The 22455-nt window shown below is 42.1% G+C and overlaps 1 protein-coding gene and 1 non-coding gene across 4 annotated transcripts in view; one reads left to right on the forward strand and one right to left on the reverse strand.

Moving 5' to 3' along the window:
• DOCK4 (dedicator of cytokinesis 4) overlaps nucleotides 1-14874 on the forward strand; it is a 405833-nt gene extending 390959 nt beyond the window's left edge. For 2 of the 3 annotated variants that reach the window (XM_031455220.2, XM_031455219.2), the window contains exons 44-52: nucleotides 130-249; nucleotides 598-719; nucleotides 1049-1169; nucleotides 2180-2261; nucleotides 2402-2511; nucleotides 4270-4342; nucleotides 6067-6180; nucleotides 8980-9041; nucleotides 12245-14874. In XM_031455220.2, coding sequence (XP_031311080.1) covers nucleotides 130-249; nucleotides 598-719; nucleotides 1049-1169; nucleotides 2180-2261; nucleotides 2402-2511; nucleotides 4270-4342; nucleotides 6067-6180; nucleotides 8980-9041; nucleotides 12245-12676 — 1236 coding nt within the window. In that variant the 3' untranslated portion in view covers nucleotides 12677-14874. The remainder of the gene's footprint in view (nucleotides 1-129; nucleotides 250-597; nucleotides 720-1048; nucleotides 1170-2179; nucleotides 2262-2401; nucleotides 2512-4269; nucleotides 4343-6066; nucleotides 6181-8979; nucleotides 9042-12244) is intronic. The other variant, XM_031455221.2, reaches the window with a different exon arrangement.
• Nucleotides 7281-7352, reverse strand: TRNAA-CGC (transfer RNA alanine (anticodon CGC)). The gene has a single exon. It is a non-coding gene; the product is annotated as a tRNA-Ala (tRNA).
• Nucleotides 14875-22455: the final 7581 nt, after the last annotated feature.

Raw genomic sequence — 22455 nt, forward strand, 5'->3', positions numbered from 1 at the left:
TTCCTGTTGCATCAAATTGAGAGACTAGCAGTAATGCATGAAAATGCATGGTGTGGGGCTTGAGTCCCCAGCAGGCACTTAGAGGAGGTACTTGTTAATGTGGACTTTTTTCCTTATGTTACTATCCAGGCACAGATTTTGGAATTTGGCTTGGCTGTACACGAGAAGTTTGTACCTCAAGATATGAGACCCCTTCACAAAAAGCTGGTCGACCAGTTCTTTGTGATGAAGTCCAGCTTAGGGATACAGGTGTGTATACAAAGTCCATTAGGGGGCAGTCTGACCTCTGCCATTGGCTTTTTGTTAGAGGGATGATGAAGTATCCAATAGTGACATCTTTTGGTTTTTCTACCAAACTGCACCATTTTACCAGAGAGCCCTCAAATACTAAAATTGCATTAACTTCTATTTGCCATGCTCCACTTTTACGAAATCAAAAAAAGTCCATGAGAGGAAAACTTAATACTGAAACTTAACAGGTCCCTATGTAAAGATTTCACAATGCGTAGAATGCACATCAAGTGTGGCGAAATATCTCACGAGTTGTTTTGCCCACATAATTCCTATTCTAAAATATTCTCTTTTCTCCCTCTTTAGGAGTTCTCTGCTTGTATACAAGCCAGTCCAGTCCATTTTCCTAACGGAAGCCCTCGCGTGTGTAGAAACTCTGCACCTGCTTCCATGAGCCCAGATGGTACCAGGGTAATTCCTAGACGCAGGTAAGTCGTATCCTGAATTATCTCACAATCTGGCATCCCCACAAGATGATCTGCAATGATTCTCTTTTTCTTTATGGCACAATTTGTCAAATACGCTATTTCTTAATGAAATAATTAACCCTCGAGGCAGCGGCAGACAGCTGCCACGGGTAAAACAGTAACAGCATGAGAAATAAATAAGCTCAAACATTTGATTACATTGAGGCACACAGGCGATGACAAAATGGGATGTAGATTTTTTTTTCCATTTGGTTTTATACCACGCCAGCATGTGATAAAGTCCAATAGAGAGACTGAGTTAATGAGCATTTTCTTTCCCCCCGAAACAGCCCATTAAGTTACCCAGCTGTCAACCGATACTCTTCCTCCTCACTGTCCTCACAAGCGTCTGCTGAAGTAAGCAATATTACAGGGCAATCAGAAAGCTCTGATGAAGTCTTTAACATGCAGGTACTTGATTGGCTTTTTTGTCTGGTCGTGTTTATTTCCTTTCTGTCTCCATCCTGAGAGTTTCTGTTCCCTCTGCTGTGCTTATGAACAGACCTTCAAGTGAGAACTTGACTTAAGGACAAACCTTTCAACGCTTGTGTTGCCTTCTGGGTCTCTGGGGTCTACAAAGATGATTCTCTCAAAGCTGCCTCATCTGCTCTGAGAAGACAGGAGTGAGCAGGGGTCGCGTTGGGCTCTGCCTCTGATCCCAGTCTTCAGTCCAGGACTCCTGGAGCTTGTCATCACCGACTAGATGCCTCTTAGCATTTCTGGGTTTTGTTTTGTTTTGTTTTGATTTAAGATGATATAGTTTAGGGGTCCATTGTAAGATCTCTCTGTGTAGGTACATGTTGGAAATTTTCCATAATAATTTTTTTTAAACAAAAGAAAAAACATAGGAATTTTAGAGTCAGTGTACCTCTTGCAACAAAAATTTGTATTGAGAACACACGTGGCAAATGAGGCATTTATAATAATTCAGTAAGACTCAGCTGAAGTTTTCCTCACCAGTATCTTTGGAAAAGGGACGTAATACATACACACTGTTAAATTCATGCTTTGAACGTATTGGGGAAAATGAGAAGGCACGTTCTCAGCCTTTTGGAAGCGCTCCCCTGTTTACCTGCCTTGTGCTTTAGTCAGGGAGTGAGCTGCTCCCCAGTCCTAAGTCATAGGATGCGTGTAGCTGAAACGAACACCAGAGCATCCCTTTGGCAGGAGTCAGAATCTCGGACGGATTCTTGACTAATCTGGACGGGCCTCCTTATCAGTCTGAGTTGGTGAGATTTTTCTGTATTTCTTAATGGACTTTCTTTTTTTTTTCTTTCTTTTCTTTTTCTTTTTTTCTTTCTTACTAATAAAGAGGCCAAATGTTTTTAATTTGGGAAAAAAATGGTGATTTTGTTTCAAATGTATCAGTGTTGTCTGCAGCCCGTAAGCTGCGTATTCTAAAAGCTTCCATCTGTTTCCAGCCAAGTCCATCTACCTCAAGTTTGAGTTCTACTCACTCTGCTTCGCCTAATGTGACAAGTTCTGCTCCATCGAGTGCCAGAGGTCAGTGCCCGGGTGTAGGGTGGGCTCGGGGCCCAGAGAACCTTGCAGCCCCCAGCAGCTGCAGCGGCTCTCTCCTCCACACGGGCCGGGCCGGCCCCACGTCCACGCTGACAGCCTTTTTTTCTTTCCTCTCTTCCCAGCTTCTCCTTTGTTGTCTGATAAACACAAACATTCCAGAGAAAACTCTTGCCTGTCCCCAAGAGAGAGGCCCTGCAGTGCCATCTATCCGACCCCCGTGGAACCTTCTCAGGTAGTCCTTGTCGGGTGGAAATACTGGGAAACAAGGGAGAGTCTGGGGGTGGCTTACGTCCCTCTGCAGAGACCCATGGGACTCGTCAAGAGACCACCAGATGGGCTGTGTTGACAACACGTCCTGCTGGGTGAAGAGGGCACCTCTGCCCTGGGCCTGCTAGGCGTTTCTGTATGGCCAGAGATCGAGTGTAGATACAGGGGGTAGCTGCTGGGCAGTAAAGCTGAGGGAGGTGGGAGATGTTTTACCCTCCTTGATCTGACTCTGCGGTTCATTGCTGCTACTTGACTATATGGTAACAATGAGCCTCGGAACAAAGAATTCAATTACATTTAAGAGCAAAAGGGGAGGAGAGTCTTAGGTTTCAAACAGTGTTTTAAATGGTGTTTTTAAAAGTCTATACTAGTATTTAAATATAAAATGGTAAATGTTTTGGGGGGCGGGGGGGCTGTTTGCACGCAGAAATTGGGAGGAACTTCTTGCATTAGCCAGAGACCCTTGAGGAGAAGCCTGGCTGCCCAGCTGTCTCTCTTTTTGCCTCTAGCTAATCTGAGAGAGCAGCCGTGGACTCCTTTCATCCCCGGTGAGAAGGGCATTTCTGTCTGCCTGTGTGCCCTTCCTAAGGCACTGAGCCTTCGGGCCTCCCTTTCAGGGCACATGGTCCTCCCATTCCCCCGCAGACAGGGAATGAGAGCAGGGCCAGGGCTTGGACCCTCTGGGCCCTACAAGGGCTTTGAAGAAGGGTTTCAAAGTTGAAGATACATGTGGAGCCCTGAGTTTTTCAGATCGATTGGGAGTAACTCAGGAGCAGAGAAAAACAGTGACTTATACTCCAGCTCATTCCTCTGTTTTTCTACCATCCTGCCAGAAGTCTGTGGCTGCCTCTGGAAATGGATGAGAGTGAGTGGGATTTGGCCTGATGGGTTTATCTTTGTGATTCATGTGATCTTCCCCAAAGTCCCAGGGCACCTCATCTGCACAGCACTGACATCTCGCAGGAATTATATCTGAGTGCATTTGGCAGAACCAGCCAACTGGGAGTCACTTGACATTGCAGGGGAATTTCACGCCTTGCTCCATCTGCTCGTGGAGCGCATGTTGCCAGCATGGGGGACCCTGAAGGGCTTCCTTGATTAGCCTCATAAGTCTTCCACCTTTGGTAAAATTTTTGACGCAGTGTGTATGTTGCCAAAATTTCAGTAATACACACTGCTCTGGTGTATCTACTTTTAAGGACTTGGCACCTTTTTGTTTCATGTATTAGGTAGAACCATGTAAAACTGGCATTTTTGTGGGTTAAAAATTCTAACATAGTGACCATTTCATATGTTTTAACCTAGTCTAGGATTTTAAATGTGAAGTCCATTCACGAGAGATTTTTTTGAGCTAATGTTTCTCCCTTAATTCTCACTTGCATTTTATATTGCCAGTCTAGCATTTATATTTATAAAGAGAACCATAGCTTAACTACTGTTTATTTTTCCCTTACATTTTATCACAAAAACATTTACCATTTTATATTTAAATTCTAGTATAGACTTTTAAAAACACCATTTAAAACACTGTTTGAAACCTAAGACTCTTCTCCCCTTTTGCTCTTAAATGTAATTGAATTCTTTGTTCCTAGGCTCATTGTTACCATGTAAGAAAATTTTTTTTTTTTTACTGAAAAGGTTCAGTAATAATCATCTCATATTCTAGAAAGTCTCACATGTCAGTGTATCCTACTGTTAAAAATAGATTCTCGTACCTTTCCAGAGGCTGCTGTTTAATCACATTGGAGACGGGGCCTTGCCACGCAGTGACCCAAATCTTTCAGCACCTGAGAAAGGTGGGTACAAAGTCAGCCCCTTCTTCCGTCCCGGAATGTGTAAGGGTTTGTTTGTCCTCATCTTCTCCAGTCTCCCATGTGTATGTGTGGAAGGCAGGTCTCTAGACCATTAACGATCGAAACTAATTGGCTTTTTAGGGGATGAATGGAAGACAGTTCTTTCTGATGCCTTCCTCACAAACTGTTTTCTTGTAGGATTTAACAGCAGAACTCTGAGCAAGGTAGGGGCTCCTCCGTTTAATGGCTTTTGGTGTCATTCACTGAGTCGTCAAGGCAATTTCTGCACTACCTGAAACAAAGTTGCCAATTAGTCTCCTTGTCCAGCAAGATGAAAACAAGCACCTTCCCAGCTTGATCCCCTGGTCCCACTCTTTGTCCCCCTTTTCAGAGTCCTCCTCATTCTGCCAGCTCATCTGTTGTGTGTGGTGACTCAGGTGCTATTTAAGAATTGCAATCCAGTGCATAATGGAGTGTGCCCTGCCTCAAGGTCACGTGAAAAATTAGAAACAAACACAGGCCTAGCAGTTAGTTAATAGCCAGTTAGCGTCAGTCTGTGCAACACAGCAGAGGAGGAAGAGCAGAGTGACTGAGTTCCTCAGCTAGCAGGGTGGGGGCTGGCCACTGGGCACCTGTCCACTGCAGGGGTCAAGCCTCAAAAATCAGAGTAGTCCCACAAGCCCGTGAATTAAGTCACGAATGCAATGCCTGTGTAAAGTGCGTTTTAATTACCCTCATTGAGATCTCAACTATATTATGTGAATCCACCCATACGTTAAAACTTTGCCTAGGAGATAGAAATTAGCAAGACCCAGAGCCAAAATTATTTTAAAACACACATTTTGCTGTAAAGTTACAAGTCAAATATTGGTCTATGTCAGCAGAACTTAGGAATGTGCTATTTTTCCCCCCTCACTTTTCTGCCAAAGAAAAGCACATTTAAAAGGAACGGAGAAAAAGTATTTTATGAGTGCTCCTTCTGTCCAGTGAGAGCAGTAATATTAAAAAAAAAAAAAAAGTATTGAAATTCTGGATGTGTCCACCAGGTGGCAGTGTCTGTTCAGGGAGCAAGCTGCTGGAAATCTCTAAAGACTTGATTCTGTAAACCTCATCGCACAGGGGCTATTTATAACCTAATGTGTCTTGCCCTTGTTCCTAATGGGGTTGCTCCATATTTCTGCATTTTACCTAAGCGTGGAGCAGACAGATTACAAAAAAGGGATGATATTGTCAGTATTCCAAATTATTTGTTTTTAGGACGTTCTTCAGCACAGTCCATTGACTCAGGAACAAGGGTGTGATGTGGCTGTTCCTCCCAGTAATTCTGCCACATAGTGGAAATACTAGCGGGCCACTGCCTTCCTCATTTTAGAGTGCCATTTTCCAGAAATTTCCACAAAAAAATCAAGTTTTAAAATAGTCATCTTCCATCTGTTACACGACATCGAAACACATTTGTAATTCTCAACAAGTTTCTACACTATCGTGCAGAGATTTGTAGTTCTGTTTGACTGCTTGAGGGAAATAGAGAGGAGACATGTTATCACCCAATTAAATGTCACCAGTAACTGTGAGGTAGGCAATTAATTAAATAAGGTTTGGTATTTAGGAATTTATATATAAATCTAGTTGAATTTTTTCATTCTGGAAAATTCTGACTTCTAAGATTTCAAATGTTTGAAGGGCAAACTAGACCGCATGTTTTTAGCTGTGTTATTCCCTTCCAGCTGTGAATCCCACCCCTAGCAGCTGGAGCCTGGACAGTGGGAAAGAAGCCAAGAACATGTCGGACAGTGGGAAACTTATCTCTCCCCCTGTCCCTCCAAGACCCACACAGACTGGTGGGTATTTGAAGCATTTAACAAGCACTTTTATAAATTAATTCTTACTGACTACTCCACCTTGACCTGAATTCCTCAAAAAGGTAGGCACTTGATGTCCAAGGTAAAAACCTTCTTAGTAGCAACATAATTCGGTGGCAGTGTTCCCCTTCTTTCCTGAACTTCTGTTACACTAAGTCAAACAGTGCGCTATTCCTAGTACTCCATGGGCAGAACCTGTAGAATGTTCATTTCCTGGGTACCACCCTCGAAATTTGGGGGGCACCCTCGCTTTGCTGAGCCACGAGCATTTTCTCTGTCCTTCACTTGAGCCACTTCATTCTTCTCAGCCTCTGCTAACTCCAACCACTTTATTCAGGACCAACACCACAGTTTCGGGCTGTCCCTGGATAGAATTAACTGTAATTTTGAGAGGCTTGTGGGGAACAGCTAACCTTGCACTCATAGTTACCTGCTGCTGAGAGAGGTCTGTATTCAAGGGTCGTGTTTCTCAAAGGGTTCATCTGAGACACCGCATCCCCTAGGGCAGCAGTTTAAGCAGCACGTTCTTGGGCTTAACCTCAGACCTACAGAACCTGAGTTTTACTATTTTGGGGCAAGACCCTAGTGTCTGTATTTTACCAAACCTTTGTAGACTTAGAACCACTGAAAATTATTCTTAAAAACTCACAAAGCAAGTTCCTTAACAGTAACAGGTCCCCTTTCCTCCTGAACAAGCTGTTGCTTGGTGACCTGCATGGGAAGGGGGCAGTTTTTAAGAGGAGCTACCCTGCTCTGCTGACTGTCTGTATCCTGGTGATGGGGAGAGTCTTTATAACATTTAAGGTATATTTAGAGTAGTTTTAAAGCTTTACAACTGCAACTCACCTAAAGGCAAGAGAAAATACGACACTTTTTTTCATAGATTTTTCTGGATTGATTTAGAATCTAATCTTTTTTTTTTAACTAAGAAAAGAAAAATTACTTTCTCTCTTTTTAAAATAGTGTGCTACCCAATTTGTTTTATATTCACCAAAGCTAAAAGATGCCAATAGATTTGGGGTTTTTTGTTTTTGCTTTTGTTTTGGGGGAGAGGTAATTAGGTTTATTTATTTATTTAGTGGAGGTAATGGGGATTGAACCCAGGACCTCGTGCATGCGAGGCAAGCACTCTACCACTAAGCTATACCTCGACCCCTACCACTAGATTTGGAAAGATGTGTGAGATCTTTAAACAGAGCAAGAAATAACTTTAGCCTTGATTGATCATCTGCATTAGTAGGTCAGTGCACCCCTGGACCTTTAAGATCCATCAACCAAGCAATCGGTATTTTATTTATGATGTCTAGATTATTCAGGCAACTTAAACCTGGTGTGTCCCTCAAGTTGAGAACTTCTAAAGCATTTTTCTAAGGAACAATAATATTCGTGGTACTTGGATTCTAGGGCCAATTCAAACATGTAGACAAGGATGCTGATAGAACTATTTCAGGTCTCTGTGGGACAGCCTTTCCAGAGCATCATCCTTGAACAGGCAGCGGATGTAGGGGCTGCTGTGGCATCTACAGTGGTGGTCAGACCGCTTGAGACCACGAGGGTCCCAAGCAACAGGAAACCTCGACTTCTCCCAGAAATGCCATTCCCAGTCCAGAGCTGCTTCTCTCTACATACCTGATTTTCTTCCGTACTCCACACCCACAGTTGACGGGACAGGGAACTGACAGTGGCGGTGGGGCCTGACGCGCTGACAGCCGGCCCTGGTGTGCAAGATGGAGGCCACACAACCCCAGTGTGGGCACCGACCACCCTCCCTGTTCCCTCAGGCCCAGGGCGCTCAGGAGACCGTCCCTCTCCCCAGTTCACCTGGCAGGGCTGCCTTCCCTTCTGCACTGATTGCTGTCACGGTCTGTCCTCATGTCATCGTGTGTGGTCACTGTTGGGGGGATCGGTCAGTCTTTCTTCCCTTCAGCCCTTCTGTCATTTTCCTATGAGTCTCACACCGCACTGTGACCACTGGAGGGCGGAGCAGCACACCTTGAGCTTACTGAACCTTCTGCAGATGGAACTGGAAAACTGGGCTGAACTCACCGTGTTGGCAGTATCACGGTGTCATAGCAGGCTTTTAGCACATGTGGTTATGCCTTAGGGAGCTAGCTTTGACCCACAAGCTGCACACACTATCCCAGGTGTAGGGCTTGAAAATCTGGTGGGAGAAACAAAAAGAGGACCTTCTTTGCCATGATGATGAAATCCACAGGGTACCACCCCCCAGAGGTAAAGGGAAGACCCGAGGACAGACATGAGGGGGAGAAAGTGAAAACTTCTTACCTCTTGTATGGACATAGCCGAGGGTTTTCTGGCATTCAGGAGCGTTGGGGGTGTGGAATTGGAGGCGGGTGTCAATATATTATTCCCAGGAACCTCTTCTAGGCTGCCCAAGTGACCTGGGTCCTCTCATTCCTACTTGGACAAAAGTCAACAGCTATTTTCCCAAGTCTACCCCCTGGCACCTTGCACCTAAAAGCACCTTTTGAAACAGACCAAGCAGCAGAGAAGCATTTGGACTTTGAGGAAGTGGAAAGGTCGTTGGATCAGTTTGGGGCTCTGTCACTTTGGTTAAAGTGTCAGGTAGGCACTAGTGACTTTTCACCAATTCTCCCATCGTTTGTGAGGAATCTGTTTTGGGTGGGCTCCCCAACACCTCTTGCCCAGGAGGTCCTCGTGCACTGCATCATCCATATGGGTTTGTACACACAGAGGGCTTTTGGAGGTAGTCAGCTGTCTGGTTCTTCTGAACTGAAACGATCTCTCTGTTTACAGCGTCACCTGCGAGACACACGACATCAGTATCCCCCTCACCTGCCGGGAGATCGCCATTAAAGGTACAGGCTCTTATTTAGACTGAGGATAGAGACCGGCCCCATGTTACTTTTTTCTCTGAGACTCATCCCTGGTACATCAATGAGGTGCTTTCAGCTGCACAGACCAGGCAAAGAACATATAAAGAAGGGGGAGACTTGCACGTTGGGGAGCCTGCTCGTGAATGCAGCCATTTGTTTTCAGAATCTTAGCCTTTCTCTCCAGATGGTGGAATGTACAAACCAGAGTGAGTATATACACTGAATTAGGAAAGAAATAGTCCCTATGTACCTCCTAAGGCATTCTCAGCCTGGTCTTTTGGTTTAAGGGACATCAAAAACACACACTTAAATTGAAAAACATCAATAATCCAGATCTACTAGGTAATTTCTCCAGTGCTTTTTTTTCCATCAGCCTCATCCATTCTGCCAAGCCCATTTTTTTTCTCTTAACATTTTATACCAAGGCTTTCATTTACATTAGAGAGACATACTTGATAATGAAAAACAAGGCAGTAAAATGAATTTTAAAATTTCTGGGAAACAAACTCGCAAGCTTTAAAGGTCAGATATTTGATTTGGTGCGTAGACTTAGTCTATTTAACATCTCTAAACACACAAAATCCCTCGTGAAGGTAAAGAATAATGTTTAGCCTCTATCCAAATTGAATCAGACTGGCTGCAAGGATTTTCAGTACATCAGAGGTAGATGTTCAGAGCTGCTGCACCAGAGGCTAGTATAAGACTGAAGTGAGTGTTGGAAGAATGATTTCGTACCTGAATGACTTAGGATTTTCAAGCTCCGTGTCCTTCTTGTGGATGAGATATTACCAACTAATGAAAGAAAAAGATAAATTAGCTCCTACAAATACCTAGGGGCAGGTTGTGACCCAGTGCATCTGTGAGGCTGGGGATTGCTGCTGACAGGATTGAGAATCTGGAAGGAAACCGCACCCCCAGAGAAAATCACAAAGCAATGTGATTTTGTTTGCATTACCAACATTTAGGGTGTAGGAATTTGCTAGTGAGTGTAGATCATTTGCTGGTTCTGTTGTCACTCTGTAGTGCAGCCACTCATCACAAAGTCCACATGACTGCATTCACCCTGGAAGTCAGACACTGTCACCCTGATGTGATGGGAACAAAAGCAGCATGGTGTTTCCACACCTTTACATATCCCCTTACTCGCAGAGACCCCCACATGTTGCAGCGGAATTAACATACGCATTATTCAGCTTGGTTGTGCAAACTAGTAAGATGATAAGGAGTCCTACAGATTGATCCTTAAAAAATACAAAGAACTGAGGGGCTAAAATTGTGCAAGCAGCCACCAGATAGTCCCAGTTAGCAAAGTGGTGTGTACTGTCTCCCCACAGCCCTGCCTGTATGTTCTTACAGGCCAGAAGTAGCCTTGGAACCAGCTCTTTACAAATGGGGTTTGAAGCGAAAAATGGGTGGACCATTTGTGCTGTGACTCCTGGGTTACATTAGAGGGCACAGTGCTACCAAGTTACTAGCTCCACTGTGCCGAGAATGCAGAAAACTCCTTAACTGAGCTCTTTTTCCCTAGCAATTAAATGATGGAGTTAACCCGTGGAGAAGACTGAGCTTACCTGCCTTATTTTGAACTTAGGGTCTAATTTAAAAAAAAAAAACAAAAAAAACAAAAAAACAGCAGTGAATTGGGCTCTCTTAATTGACCATGCTCAATTTTAGACTCCTGCTCAAGGAAAGGATTTGCGTCTACCAGCATTATGTTGTTTAAAAAGAGAAACCAAGGTCAAGTTAATCTAGGATAACGTTTCTCAAGGTATGTTCCACGGTGCGTTATTTTTACAGGCCATTATGTGATGAACAACAACAAAAAGGTCTAGGGTCAAGTAAGTTTAGAAAACACTGGGCTGAACAAAGTCAGGTTTCTTCACTGCAGGACTTTAACAAGCTAATATGCTTTGAATGGACTCTAGGCATACGTAGGGTGCAGCACTCCCCAGTGGAACCCTTTTTCCACACAGCCTCTCTGAAGACCCCAGTTAGGGAAGTAGCCAATTCCAAAGCTGGAGGAGCCAGACAGGGACCAGATGAGTGAAGGCAGCCAGGAGGAGTCAGTGGGCCATGGGGGCAGGAATCCCAGAGTCCCACAGTCCAAAGCCCCTGCTCAGCTTCAAAAGATGACCTCCTATAAGAGAAAGTGAGTCACTGCTGCTGGAACTTCCAGTGCTTAATAAAATGCCAACAATCTGGCCTTAGATGGGACATCTTCTGACTTAAAAAATTAACAACTAAGGCTTTTAAAAAACACTGTAGATGCAACAGCTCATCACTCACCCTAGAGCCTGAGGGCTCCCAACACGCAGCTGCAGCTCAAGGGTCTGGCGTGGGCGCAGAAGACTCCAGTCCAGGCCTGCAGGACCTCCCCTGCCGCCTCCTAAGGTCTCTGTGGGGAGTCCTACCCCCATGTCCCGCAGCCTGCAGCCTCTTCTGCAGTGCTGAGCACATGTCCTGCTGATCTAGAAAAAGAAATGGTACCCTCAATGGGCTTTTTTTTTTTTTTTTTTTGCCAGTTTCCCATCTTTTAAACCATGGGGCTAATGATCGGCCTCTGCCTTTTCTCCCTGCTTACTTTGATCTGCTTTCTCTCCTGACTGTGATGAGGAGTAGAGCGGGCAGTGAGGTGACCTGAGTGACTGGTGAGCCTGGTAGATGAAGGCCTGTTGTACGTGTCCTGTGCTGAGCCCAACACTCAGATTTGAGTCTGGGTGTGTCACCACGAGTCTCCCAGGGCTGCCACAACAAACCACCCCAGACTGGGAGGGCTTCAGCAGCAGACATTTATCTTCTCACAGCTCTGGAGGCTGGAAGTCCAAGGTCAGCAGGGTTGGCTTCTCCTGAGGCCTCTCTCCTTGGCTTGCCAACGGCCAGCTTCTCCCTCTGTCCTCAGTTGCCTCTTGTGTGTGTGCTTGTTTCTTTGGTGTCTCTTAAAAGAAAAAGAAATACAAAGGACAGCAGTCAGATTGGAGTGGGGTCCACCCTGAGGGCCTCATTTGAACTTACCGCCTCCTTCAAGGCCCTACCTACCTAGCTCCAAGAGCAGTGGCATTCTGAGATGTGGTGGCGGGTGGGGACGGGTAGGGCTTCAACTTACCAATTTGTGGGGGACCCGGCTGAGCTCGTCACAGTGCTGGTGACTCTCTGCTGTCTCCCCGTCTCCTCCTCCCCTCGAGCAGGGCTCCGTGCCGCCTTTCACCCCGTCTCCGGTGGAGTATCACTCCCCAGGACTGATCTCCAACTCCCCTGTCCTGTCGGGCAGCTACAGCAGTGGGATTTCTTCCCTCAGCCGGTGTAGCACGTCGGAAACCTCAGGCTTTGAAAACCAGGTGCACGAACCGTCGGCGCCGGGGCCGGGGCCGAGCTACGGCGGGCCGGAGGAGCCGGTGCGCAGGGAGAGCAAGACGCCGCCGCCGTACAGCGTGTACGAGCGGACTCTGCGGCGCCCGGTGCCGCTCCCTCACAGCCTCTCCATCCCCGTCGCCGCCGAGCCGCCCGCGCTGCCCCCCAAGCCCCTGGCGGCGCGGGCGGGCCACCTGGAGAACGGGACCCGGAGGACTGAGCCCGGCCCGCGGCCCCGGCCCCTGCCCCGCAAAGTCTCGCAGTTATAAGGCCCTTTGCTCGCTCCCTGCGATGAATTCTCTGCCGTTTACAAGAAATAAGAAGTGTGATGAGAAGACATTTAGTGTAGGCACTTTAATCACTTACTCCGATTTGTCTTTACATGAATGGAATTACAACTCGCTTATTCATAGAGTGTTGCACAATGTTCAGTTACTGATCTAAAACGCCAGATGTTACGAGTATGGCTGGATGTCATTAAAACGTTTCTCATTTCAAAGTGATAAATAGTGATAAAGATGACTTCTTTTGTATCTTTTTACGTTCACCTTTTTTTACGTAGTTAGTTGACTCTCAAAACCAATACGATATTGTCGAACATTACAAAGTGTGATAATGTTGTATACTTTTTACTGAGTACTTGATACTTGGAGAACGCTTACTGAGTCAGTGCACATCCTAACACAAGGGTCCTTACTTTAGAAGACTTCTATAAATAAGGTGAGATTTCTGGCTTTTTCTCTCTGAGCATACTGATGCACATCAGGGTTAAAAAATTAAAACCAGGCTGGTGAGACATTATACTTAAGGGGTTTCAAGGACTGGGACTGGAAGTGATTTTGTTCTTGAAACAAAATACTTCTTCAAGGTTGCGTTTGACATTTGACGACGGCTGTCTACGTTCTTAAAACTTAAAACTCTGCAAGTTGGCTGGGAAATCCTTTAGTACCCTGACACCGTGGTATCTACTGTGTTTCTTTTCAAGGTGCAATTTACTTCCAGAGTTCCGATCAGGTAGATTAAGCAAAAGACCCCAAGAGAAATGTTTACTTGAATCTTGTGCTTCCTTACTTGATAGTTTCCTCTACCAAATTTGTCATTGACGAAGAGCAGATGTTCATGTATTAAGTAGGCACAAATTAATGTGTCCCATTAACAAGAATTCAGGAATCGATACAGGACAGTATTAAATCAATAGAGTAAATGAAGGGGGGGGGGAAGCTGTAGAGAAAATATATTAGCATGATTAAATGGCAAAAGGACTTTCGAAAGGCAAGGGCATTAACTTTAAATCCTGCACAAAATGAGAAATTCCTCTTAACTCTCCATTATTACCAGTGGAGCTTGTCTTCTTAGCTAATCCTGTTGTCCTTTTGTTGAAGGAGGATGGCTCTAGCTTGAATATTGCAACATAGCATCTTAGGTCTAGATAGGGACGCTAATGCCACAGTGGTAGGAGTGTGAAAAAAAAAAAAAAGCACCTTGTATGTAGAAATGTATTTTGTATCTTTGTTTTCTTTACTGACTGTTTATAACACTCAATTGACAATAGATATGAACTGTATTTTAAATCATACTGTTGAATATTTTCCCTCTTTTGTTGGGAAGCTCATTTTGGTTTAACCGTGTTTGTTTTTGTTGATAGCTTACCTGGAAGGCAGTGACCACTTTTTTATATTCCCTTAATGAAACCATTCAGCAGGTATACGCTGTTGAGGCTGGTTATAGAGGTTTTCTATAATAAATGTTCAAGTATTTTTGTACATAACTGGTTAATTTTAATAAGAGATACCATTATGTGTTTAAAAAAAAGTAAAAATAAAAGCAAACAGTTGTGGATGCAGTATGATTGTTATAATTATGCCAAATACTTTATGTAAAAGAATATTTGTACATATGTGCTTTTAACAATAATTCTGCCATATTGACTTTACAATTTTGAATGTCAGAAAAATTAATATATGTTAAAATATTTATGTTTAGTGAAAGTATTCATAATTGCGAAAAGGAACATATGAATTTTAGCTTTGTATCTTGCAAGTTTTTCCATTGGAAATTTCTTGAACTAGCTTTTGCTTTTGATGATAACACTTTGTGTTTGTAATCACATCCTTAAAATATATATCTATCTATATATAGGAGGATCCATATTTCTCTTGCTTTAAAGAAGTAAAGCTTTCCCTCCATTTAAATAGGGTGATATGTATAAGATAACAAAGCTTCTTTGATTTCCTTTTCCTCTGTAATTTAATAGATTTGTTGACTAGTGCTTGGGCACAGTATAAATCAGTGTTACTTGCTCTTGAAGCCATTTTTTTCAAAAAAGATTTTTTGGCAGTTGATCACGTGCGTGTATTTCTGAAGCAGCTGTATAGCAGAACATTTCAAGAGATTCTGTTAGCTCAGATGTTCATGTTGGTTGCTGCTGAATGGTAAATAATAAATAAAATTACCTGATTAATCTTGATTATTTCTGTCTTTACTCCTGTCATCAGCATATCGTTACCTGGAACAAGAAGCTGTGTAAATAACTAACTGCCACATGTACAAAAGGGATAGTTGAGTGCTGCTTTTGCCAGCTGGACAAACTGTCTACATGCCTGATTTCTCCCTGATTTTCATAAAATGAGAGGTATATTTGACAGTACTACAAAATCCATTGCTAATAAAGCCTGGCTTTTAATTTTGTGAGATGCATGTTAAACTTACAACATTTATGTAACTCAGCGCTAAGCAAGTCATTGTCTAAAAGCTTCTGTGTAGTTAAATACCAAAACCTATTTAAAGGTCTTTGTCAATGTCCTCCTGATTATTTCTCAACATTAATTGATTTTAGAGCATTTCTGGATCATTTTCATGACCACTGAACCCACAAGTATTTCGATTGTACAAGCCTAATTACAATATGAATAGCACCTTTTCCCACCTAAGTAGTCTTCTCTCTGGATTGATATTGATTGTTCTACAAAACACTACAAAGAAAATAACAGCTTGCACAACATTGCCTTTGTTTGATCTTTACACAAAGATGGCTTGTGCCAAAATGAATTTTTTCGTTATTGACTAAAGTAAGCCTTGTCCTTATTACGTAAGAATACCATAATAAAAAGGCCTGAAAATTTGACTGAATACCAATCCCCTAACCTAACTTATTTTTACATATTCCTCTTGTCTTTTTCTCTGTGCATGTATTGCATCGTTTTTCTGCATTGTTGCGTGCTGGTTCCCCAAGTACCCCAGTGCAATCTGTTGGCAGTACAGGGCTGAGCTCACTGCCCACTGTCCTAAGGGAGAGCACCCCCTCCACAGAGCCTTGGCGGCATCTCAGAGGGACAAGGGCGAGATCAGATTTTATTGAAACTCTGGACTTCTGTTTAAGGTGGGTCTTTCGATGAGCAGACCATAAGATTGAGTAAAGGTCATGATATAACAGTTTAGGGTTGGTTAGAAAACAGCAGGGCAAGGATTCTGGGTGGAGGGGCTCAGAGAGTCTTAACCAACTGTTAACTGATACTTTCTAGTGACAGTTTGATGGGTCTGGAGAGAAATGACGTTTTGAACAATAAAGTTATTTACCTGGCAAAGAGACTTCTGGAAGAGTAAGTTATGCTGGCTCATACTAGAATAGTGAAGTCACGTGCATGTAGACATAAGCTGTATGGAGTGGACGGTTTCAGGTTCTACTGTTTTCCATGGTGGTAATCACAGTGTACCTGTATGGACTACCCTTATTTCCTGCTTAATGTTACAATAAGTATTTTCCTATTATTACATGTACATAAAAAGCGAAGTATATACCCCCACCATTTACTTAGCTATTTCCCTACTAATGGACATGATATTGTTTGCACTGTTGCAAATACCACTGTGACTATTCTTACAGTTTTTTCCATATTTGGGATTGTTTCCTTAAAATGAATTCCTAGACTAGTATTGCAAAGGCAAGGGAAGGATGGTTTTTGTAGTTCTCTTGCATATTGCCAAATTATTTCCCACAAGTGTTGTACCAGTTTTAGTGCCACCAGCAATATTTTTCCAAGATTGGGTATGGATGCAGGGATTTTTTTTTTTTTTTGCTACATGGGAGGAAAATATTGCTGCCTTACCTAAGACTTGAGACAATGTTAACCCATCAATTAAGTAGTTTATAGAATTTTGTGTAAGGAAATTGATATCCTTATCAAGAAAGTGGAAAGGAGAGGAGATAACATTCAAGTAACAGGCATTAACACTTAGTGTAGCACCTACTGCAAATACTTCAGCCCAGAGAAGAGATTGCTAGCAAGGCAATTTAGATCTTCTATCTGTATAGAATACTAGAAAATCGCCGGCACTGTGAACACAAGTACCATCTCACTTACCCAGAGTTTACCCCTGTCATTCACAATCAGTGAAGGGACCAAAAACCTAGAAATGAGGACACTGACCTGAACAGCCATAATAAATGGCACCGTCAGCTGAGTGAAATGTCCCAAGGATGAAGGTTGTATAGGTTGTATAGGTTGACATTACATTTCAAAACTGATATAAGTCAGAGAAAAATAGACCCAAGATAAAAGAGACTTAAAAAAATGTTTGCACCAAATATGACAATGTTAATACCCTTATAAAGAATTCATCTAAATTGATTTTTAAAATATTAAGATTGGTAAGAGGCATAAGTATTGGAAAGGAAGGCAGAAAATGTGCTAATAAACAAATAAGTAGATAATTTACACAAGACGAACCATAAACAAACATATGGTAAAATCATTAATGAACTACTAATCAAAGAAAAACAAGTGAAAACAACAATGAAGAACATTTGTTGCTCATGAAATAAGCTCAATGTATAAAACGACAGCACCCAGTTCTGGGAAGAGTATAGCAAAATTTGAACTCATTGATAGAGCTGGTGGCACTAAATTACAATAACCTTTTTGAAATGCAGTTGGGCAATATGGATCTAGAATCTAAAAACGGTTGTGTCCTTTCAGCCATAAGTCCATTACTGGAAATCTATGAGAAGAAAATAATTCAAAAATGCAACATGGGTGTGTAGAGAAACAACAAGCAAAAAGTTCAAGTCAGAGCAATGTTAGTATGGAGATGGTTATATAAAATATAACATCCAGTCAGTGGAATGGTATACACTGTTTAAAAAATGTTTTTGAGGACTGGTAACAAGAAGGAAAAACTTATCATGTATGAAATGAAAAAAAGCAAGATTTAATGTATGCACACTATGATTATAGCAGCATCTTTCTAGTTGCATACTTTAAAAAATATACCGAACTGATCATAGTAATAGTTTTAAGTAGTGAAGTTATGGGTGACAATTTGTCTTTATTTTACATTTCCCAAACTTTTGAACAAATATTTGTAAGTTTTTTGTTTTTTTTTTTTTTAAGTTCTAATGGAATTAGACGAGATGGCCAAGGAACAACCAACCTAGAGTGTTACTGTAGAAGTGGGAAAATTCTGGACAGGTAGAAGCAGGAGCAGCCTCAGGCCTGGACCTGGTCTAGTTCATCAGTCTCCCCCAAAGTGAGTGGGATGGACTGATCCCTCCCACTCAGTACACTTCACTCCCAGGGGGCCCCTGGATTAATCAGGACATCTGGGATGCAATTTAAAGGAGAGAAGTGGGGAGAAATAGAGGTGAGAGATAAGAGAAAGGGATATTGGCCTACAATGGAATCAGTTCTCCATGGGGTTAAAGAAGAAGAATGAGTGTAACGGAGGAGGGGAAGTGCTTGGGAAGGGAGGAGTTGGGGGAGGCACAGAACAAAAGACTGCAAACAAAGAAAGCACGTTGAGGTGTGTGGTCTCAGATGCCAGTGTTGCCCCATGGTGAAGTTTTCACACATTGTATATAAAATGAGAAAAATAAGAACAATATGATAGAGATATGTTGGCCTAAATTTCCAATGGTCTTAACTTGGGAAGATCTGGGGTTAGTGTTCTTTTTTTGAACTATTAGTGGCAGTAGATGGGAGGACAGTTGTTTCCCAATATCTTTACTTGCACAATTAAAGGTAACAACCCTCTAACTGTCCCCCATTGTTTTCACCACACGACGGACATCGTGGAACCTCAAAGGCAGGGAAGCAGGGTAAGAGGAGTGGAGCGAAGCCCAGCTCTCCGAATGGAGTCCAGTGTGGGTGGGGGACTAGGGCCTGGGGCTTCTGTCACTCCAGATGAAGTAAGATGGGACAGATGCAGAAACTACTTTTAATACTCCTAATTCAACAGTCAAAACAAGTCAAAGTTTATGAGCTGACTATTTTATGAGCTGGCCTTGCACTTTCAGTGAGATGTAGTTTCTTAGTCATCATTTTATGTCATTTAGCAAGTTTCAACCTGTTTTACCTCTTCCTCTCCACCTCATCAGGCTCAGCTGTGATTTCAAAGACATTCTAGGCTAAAAGCCTGGCATTCAGTTTGAGCCCTGAGTGCTTGATTGCTGTAGAATTCAAGTCAAAAGTACTTGAGTAACCTGGTGAGTGGGTAATGGCTCCCAGAGACTCATTTCCTTTCTCCTATATTCCTGCTACTGGCTTTTAAAGAACATCCCATATTAAGTAGATGAAAGACTGTATGTTATTCAGAAAGTTTGTTCAAGTGTCAGATGCATAAAATACTAGGAACATAGTGCTGAAAATAACTGACAGGTTGAGGGGTGCGGGCTGAGTGGCAGCAGTAAACATGCATTTACTTGAGGTGCTGAAATGGTCCTTGACCTACGTGACTCCTAGCAATGCCTACCAGCTGCCTCGGCCAGGACCATCCACTCGCTACCCACTGTGAGTGATGCTGAGCAGAGCATCACCTTCAACTATATTTAATGAGTGTGCCTAGGCTGACTGTGGAAGGCTGTTCTCTTACTTAGCCCTTTATTAAGGGGTGGAAAACATTAGCAGAATGTGGCTCATGACTCTTACTCTAGCAGTTTCATGATCAACATTAGATTTATTTGGGTGATCAAAATTATTTATTGAGGACCTACTAAGAGCACAAACATAGGCACACAAAGAGGTATAACCATCCCCATTTTCTAGGAATTTCTTCTTAATTGAGAAAAAATGGAGGTATGTATATTAACTAGTTTTAAAAAATTCACAAGAAATATCATAAAGAGCATCAACAAGTGACGAATCACCAAATGAGTGCCACAGCCCATAAATGCAGACTTTCCATGATATGTGTCCCATTCAAAACATAGGTTCAAACACCCTGCTTATCATGCTGTTGGGTTCATTTATTTTCATGAAAACACTGGAACTAAGTTTGGGGCTGATAACCCTGAAACCCTGTTTTGTGTTTCCTTATTCTTAGAAAAGGGCCAGATGGCATGAATCTGACATGTGGAATGGGAGGCAGTGATGCTCCCAAGTGTGGTCCTGGGGACACAGAAAATAAGATGATGTTTCCACCGTGTAGGAGTCTATACCCTGATGGGAAGGAAGAGAAACAGACCAATACTTAAACACAGGGTGATTCTGCTATTGGGCAAACAACCATCCCAACACTCTCTAAAATTTTTCTGGATCTAGAAAGTGAACTACTAAAAATTTATTCTAAGAAAATGTCCCTTTTTACACAGCTAAGGATACCATCAACAAAACAAAAAGACAACCTATAGAATGGGAGAAATTGATTGCAAATGATGCAACCGACAAGGGACTAATTTCCAAGATATACAAACAGCACATATACCTTAACATCAAAAAAATAAGTGACCCAACTCAAAAATGGGCAGAAGACCTAAACAAGCAGTTCTCCAATGAAGACATACAAATGGCCAATAGGCACATGAAAAAATGCTCAGCATTGCTAATTGTTAGAGAAATGCAGATCAAAACTACAATGAGATATCACCTCACACCAGCCAGAATGGCCATCATTAAAAAGTCTACAAACAATAGATGCTAGAGAGGGTGTGGAAAAAAGGGAACCCTCCTGCACTGTTGGTGGGAATGTAGATTGGTGCAGCCACTATGGAGGACAGTATGGAGGTTCCTTAAAAAACTAAAAATAGACTTACTATGTGATCTAGCAATCCCACTCCTGGGCATATACCCAGAGAAAAATAAAATTTAAAAAGATGCATGCACCCCAATGTTCATAACAGCTCTATTTACAATAGCCAAGACATGGAAACAACTTGAATGTCCATTAACAGATGACTGGATAAAGAAGATGTGGTATATATATAGAATGGAATACTACTCAGCCATGAAAAAGAATAAAATAATGCCATTTGCAGCAACATGGCTAGACCTGGCGATCATCATTCTAAGCATTCTAAGTGAAGGGGTGAGAAAGAGAAAGAAAAATGCCATGTGATAATCACTTATATGTGGAATCTTAAAAAAGGACACAAATGAACTACTTAATATTTATAACTTAGATGATTGATTTCTTGAATATGTGTAAGCACATTTGACTGTCCTCTGTGATTGGATTATTGCATTCTGTTGATTCTTATTTTGTCATTGGCTTTTCTCCTTTGATAACTATGTAAGTTTAAAAAGCTAAAGCTCTAAGCTGTTCTTAGAAACAATGATCAGTACATATATGTAAACTAAAAAAATGTACAGTATACTGTATATACGTATCTACATGCAATATATTGTATATGTGCAGTCAAACTGTAACAATTCTACCTAATAAAGCTGAAAAATGAAAAAAGAAAATATCGTTATCAGAAATGTATACAAGTATTTATGCATAGTCATTGCAACACTAATTATAATAAAAAATATGAAATATTTTAAATGGCTAACAGTAGGGAATAGCTTTAATAAAATATATATACACTAATTCTTAGCAGCTCCTAACAATAATGTGTATGTTTATATTTTGACATGGTAATATATTTATAACACTAACTAAAACATTTCATGGTATAAAATTTTAATTTTTAAAAGTATAGTGCAGTATATATAATATGAACCCATTATCAATTACTTATATATACATAGTTAGAAATATACACTAGAATATATACCAAAAAGTGAGTATTGAATAAATCTGGGTAGAGGAATTTTAGGTTTAGGTTTTTCTCTTTGCTTATATGTATTTTTAGATTTTTCTATAATTTATTTATTTCTGTAAATAATTTATTTCTGTCATTAGCTAAAAAGATGAATAAGTGATAAGGCATGATAAGGACTTTAAGAGGATCATGAGGATGCTATGGTAGTGTTGAGGCATTTAACCTAGAGTGAAGGATGCTGGGGTAAAGTGGGATAGAGGACACATCACAGAGATGGCAAACCTTAATCAGAGATTTGAAGAACCACCAAGAAGGACAAGGCAGGGAATATACATTCCAGGAAGAGGCACCTGCACAAGCAGAGACCGGGGAGCAAGCATGTAGTGTTTAGGGGATGGTGAGTACCCTCTGATTGCAGGAGCATCTGGTGGCAAACGGAGTAGGGAAATGAAGCCCAAGAGGTGGGCAAGGACCAGATTACAAACAGCACGGTTTGCTGTGCCAAGGAGCTTGGACTTTTTTTCTAGTGGTGATAAGATACTTTTCAAGGATTTTAAGCAGGAGGAGAGCATGCTCAGACTTATGTTTTAGAAAGATTGCTGTGCAAGATTACTCACAGTGGTGAGGAGGATGGGTTGGAAGAAGCAAAGAATGAAGGAGGTATGGAGACCAGCTAGGGGCTCCTATGGGTTTTCAGTAAGATGAAAGGCAGTCTGATGAAAGGCAGAGTTGTGGAGAAGCAGGAAGGATGAGTAGAACAGATCTGCAACCGAAATAGTAGGATGCATCTGGGGGAGAAATAGCTGGCCTATAGGGTAGGTGAAGATGTTACTGAGGATGGGAAGGGATCCAGAGGTTGGAAAAGGGATTGATCTCAAGCAGGGGGAGAAATGCCTTTTCATCTGGGACTCTTGGTGCTGAATATAGAACAATAGTTTTTAGAGACGTAGTGGGAGTTTGAAGAACTCACTCCTAGTGACTCTATTTTATCCATGTAGCAGGAGGAGAATTACTTGCTGAAAGTAAGGGCAGTGAACTGGTAAAGTAGGCCTGAGGAGGGTCGTGAAG

The sequence above is a fragment of the Camelus dromedarius genome, chromosome 7 (genome assembly GCF_036321535.1).
Source record: "Camelus dromedarius isolate mCamDro1 chromosome 7, mCamDro1.pat, whole genome shotgun sequence".
In the NCBI taxonomy this organism is placed as follows: Eukaryota; Metazoa; Chordata; class Mammalia; order Artiodactyla; family Camelidae; genus Camelus; species Camelus dromedarius.